Source organism: Pteropus medius, unplaced genomic scaffold (genome assembly GCF_902729225.1).
Source record: "Pteropus medius unplaced genomic scaffold, Ma_sr-lr_union100, whole genome shotgun sequence".
NCBI lineage: Eukaryota > Metazoa > Chordata > Mammalia > Chiroptera > Pteropodidae > Pteropus > Pteropus medius.
The window spans coordinates 15,457,951-15,461,733 of record NW_024340699.1 but is presented as its reverse complement, the minus strand read 5'-3'; the positions used below and the strand labels follow the sequence as shown (position 1 = coordinate 15,461,733).

General features: G+C 63.3%; 1 protein-coding gene across 1 annotated transcript in view; it reads right to left on the bottom strand.

Moving 5' to 3' along the window:
- The window catches only part of TTYH3 (tweety family member 3), a 25,130-nt gene that overhangs the window by 4,919 nt on the left and 16,428 nt on the right, over window positions 1–3,783 (bottom strand). Inside the window, exons 8-11 of the mRNA XM_039878992.1 lie at window positions 3,218–3,273; window positions 2,498–2,590; window positions 1,061–1,153; window positions 682–818 (exon numbers count right to left, since the gene is read on the bottom strand). Of these exons, the coding sequence (XP_039734926.1) occupies window positions 682–818; window positions 1,061–1,153; window positions 2,498–2,590; window positions 3,218–3,273 (379 nt within the window). The remainder of the gene's footprint in view (window positions 1–681; window positions 819–1,060; window positions 1,154–2,497; window positions 2,591–3,217; window positions 3,274–3,783) is intronic.

Below are 3,783 nucleotides of genomic sequence, written 5' to 3'. Positions count from 1 at the left end.
CGCCACCAGTGGCAGCATCACCACCTCCATTACAATGGAAAGTAACGACAAAGGGAAGAGATCTGAGCTGAGCCATGTTCCATTCGAGCTGGGCCTCCACGCAGCAGCCATCGCCCAGATGGGAGGGGAGGTGGTTAAGTGTGCGAGGTGCGCCATGGGGCCGAGGGCAGGGCCTAGCATGGCCACACACCACGGAACCCAGTAAGGCTGAGGGGACTGAGGCAGGGGCTGCGAGGATCCCCCCCTTCAAAGATGAGAACATAATGCCCCCAGGGGAGGTAGCTACCATCCTCATCACCCGGATGAGTGGCCACAGAGGCCATGCTACCTGGGCCTTCCCTGCAGCTGTCCCCACAGCCAGCTAGCTGGTCTCTGCACCCACAACCCTGCACGTCCGCACCTAGGGGTGGCGAGACAGACAAGGCGCGGAGGCAGCACTCTGAGGTGGGGGAGCCTGGTTCTCCCCGCCTGGGCTGGGAGCGCCTCCGGGCTGTTTTCCATCCGCAAATGGGGGTGCTCGCCTCGGACTCACAGCCTCACAGTCACTGCAGAGGCCTAGACAGTGTTAACAGGTAAGGAAGCACTTGCCCCTGTCCCTGGGGACGAGGACATGGGCTGCCCAGGAGGCAGGCCCCTACGACATACTGTGAGCTGTGGCTCTAGGACCTCTGCGAGCCTCACCTCTTCTGCTGCCAGGTGTGTGGGACGCTGCAGACGATGGAGCTGAACATGAGGGCCGTGACGAAGGAGAAGAGGGCCAGGTAGATGAGGCCCTCGACGCCGTCATAGCAGAAGCCTGTCAGGGCCTGCACGTAGTCCTGAGGCCGGCGAGGAGGGAGGCAGCCAGGCCCACAGGGACCGGGAGGGAGAGAGAAGGGGGAGCGGGGGCAGGGTGAGGACGGGATGCTGGGGCCCTGGCCAGCTCACAGCAGCCTAGAACCCGCCCTGTCCCCAGGGAGCTGGACGCGAGGGTGGGTTGAGTCCCCACCGCCCAATGACAAGTCCCTATCCTGAGCAGCCCTCCCCAGCTGCGAGGCCCCGGTCCAGCAGGTGCTCTCACCAGGTGCAGGCTGCGGCAATCCACCAGGGCGGTGAGGTGCTGCAGGTTGACCTCCGTGCCGTTCAGCACCTCCTGGACGCGGAGCAGAGGGTCCTGGGGGGCACAAGGCACGCGAGGTCGGCGCCACAGTCGGGGCGGGGAGCCCGAGCTAGCCACAGCGGCCCGGGGCGCACCCCAGGCTTCGTGCACCCCGTGCCCTGCCATCGAGACCACTCTCAAACCCGCACTCTCAGTCCCGCAAGGACCCTGGGCCTTTAGAAATGGCGGCCCCAGAGTCTGTGGCCTGGGCTCGGGGGGCGGCTGAGGACTGGAGGATAGACGGGGAGAGCGGGACCCGCCCACGCCTGTCCAGTGCGGCCACCACGATGCGGTCCCTTTATTGTAACGGGAGAAAAAGAAATACCTACGTGTGTCCTGACGTTGGCCTGATTCTTTTGAAAAACCGTATTTTAAGGAATAATTAAAGGAGAAATTCTCATGACATTTTAAGTGACGAGACACTGGACCCAGCACTGCTTTTTGTGACCCGTTTTCTAAGGATCCTGTGCAATCTGAAATGGATTCCGGGAGGCGACTTACTGCTGTGGACGGAACGGTGTCCCCACCCCCAGTTCGCATGTGGCAGTCCTGAGCCTGGACCTCACACGTGACCGTGAGGAGGCGCTGAAGATAAAATGACACGGGGGTGGCCCTAACCCAGTCTGACGGCTGTCTCACCAGCAGAGACCAGGACACAGACACACGCAGAGGGACGACCGTGTGAGGACGTGGAGAAGAGGGCCATCTACATGCCATGGACAGGCCTCAGGAGGAGCCGGCCCTGGCCACACCTTGACCTCGGACGTCCAGCCTCCAGGACTGGGGGAAATAAACGCCTAAGCTGCCCGCCACTGTGGTCCTTTGGGATGGCGGCTCGAGCCAGGTAACCACCTACCTGTCCACTCAGCCACAAAATCAAGAGGGGGCCCAGGCTGTGACAGAAACGGGGAGCAAAAGGGAGTAACCTTCGAGGACGTTTTACGTGTAAACTTCGTGAAGAATTCATTAAAGGGGCCGGCGGCACATGGCCTCGGGGAGCCCGGTCACGCAGTGCTCCCGGCACCTTAGGGAGGCGGGGTGTTGTCTAGAGCAGTGACAGAGACACGTGTGAGCACGTGCTCCGCCCCAACCGCAGGAAAGCACAGTCTCCTCAAATCCCGAGGACGCCCCCAGGGGGCGCCCCTCGCACGGGAATCACGGCGGGCAGATCCTGCTCTCCCTTGTCCCTGCGTCTGGTCCCCTTTCCATTTTTCTCATAGGAAGTGTTTGTATGACTTTTAAAATACAGAACAGGATTATTTTTAGGAACCTACCAAAATCCCTGGAGAAATGCGGGGGCATGTAAGGGGCGGGAGGAAGAGGGCAGCCCACTCCCATGGGGCCCAGCTCACCCCTCACCTTGGAGGCCGGGTACTCCCGCGGAACGGTCTGCAGAAGCTCGGCCACAACGTCCTGCATCTCCACCAGCGCCTTGTGGCTCCCCGACAGCTTCTGCTCCACAGAAAGGCCCCCCGATTTCAGCAGGGCCAGACAGTCTGCCCCCAACTCCCCCATCGCACACACTCCTGAGGCCCCAGCCCACACACAGGGCATCCAGCCAGTGAGGCCACTGAGGCTCCCGGGGTGGGCTGGCTGTGCCAGGACCAGAGGGGGCACCTGACACGGCTCTGTGGGCCTGCAGGACACCAGGGGTCCACACACCCAGACAACACAGATCCCCGAAAGCACAACAACTTTAAAGCGGACGGGTAGTCCTCGGGACCCCAGAGGGCTATGCAATCACGTGGAGGGACAGCACCCCGTACCCCAGAGCAGGCATGGCCCCTCCGCGCCCCGCCCTGCCCACCCACGTCTTTGCCCTGCAGGGCCGCCCAAGGGCAACCAGAAAGTGAAAGGTGGCCCAGGAATTCGGAGGCCATTAAGGGCCACCCAGAAGGCTTGCACCAAGGACACCAGGGTGATAACCCCGGGAGCAGTTAGTGACGTCAGCCTGCGTTAGCCCAGCTCCCTGCCCGCTCCCAGCTGTGCCCTGGGGGCTCGCAGGGTCCCGGTGGGCGGGACATTGGGAATGTGGGGCCGGGACCTGCAGCGTCGGGACAGGAGCCACCGAGCTCTCACCTGCTGGAAGGGGTTGGAGGCTCGCGGCGAGCAGGCCAGGTAGTACTGCAGGATGTCTGCGGAGAGAGGTCAGGCCCCGCCCTGAATGGTGACGTGGCTGTGCAAGCCCTAGGTGCCTCCCGTCTTGGGGACCCTCTGGGACCCAGTATGGAAGGGTGCTGGGAATAAGAGCTAGAGGCGGGGCAGACACACACCCGGGCCCTCGGGCTGGGGTCCCGTCCAGCTCATGTCGAAACAGAACACAGGACCCGCTTTGCTTTGGCCGCCTGTAAATGGGGCTGGCACGCTGGCCCCACGCGCTCTGCCCGGCCCATGAGGGGCGGCTCCGAGGAGTGAGGGCCTGGAGAGGCCAGGCCGATGGCCCCGAGGCTGGGACAGTGGCTGTCTCCAGCAGCCCTGCCGGCCCCGCAGAACCAGCTCAGCCCTCCCCCACCGGGACAGACGACCCTCCCTCCTGGGGGGGACATCACTAACAGGCTTAGCTGGAATGGCTCCCTCATGAAGCAGGTTCAAAGCCAGCCCCCACGCTTCCCCGGGGCTTTCCTGGGCCATCGGGGAGTTCAGTC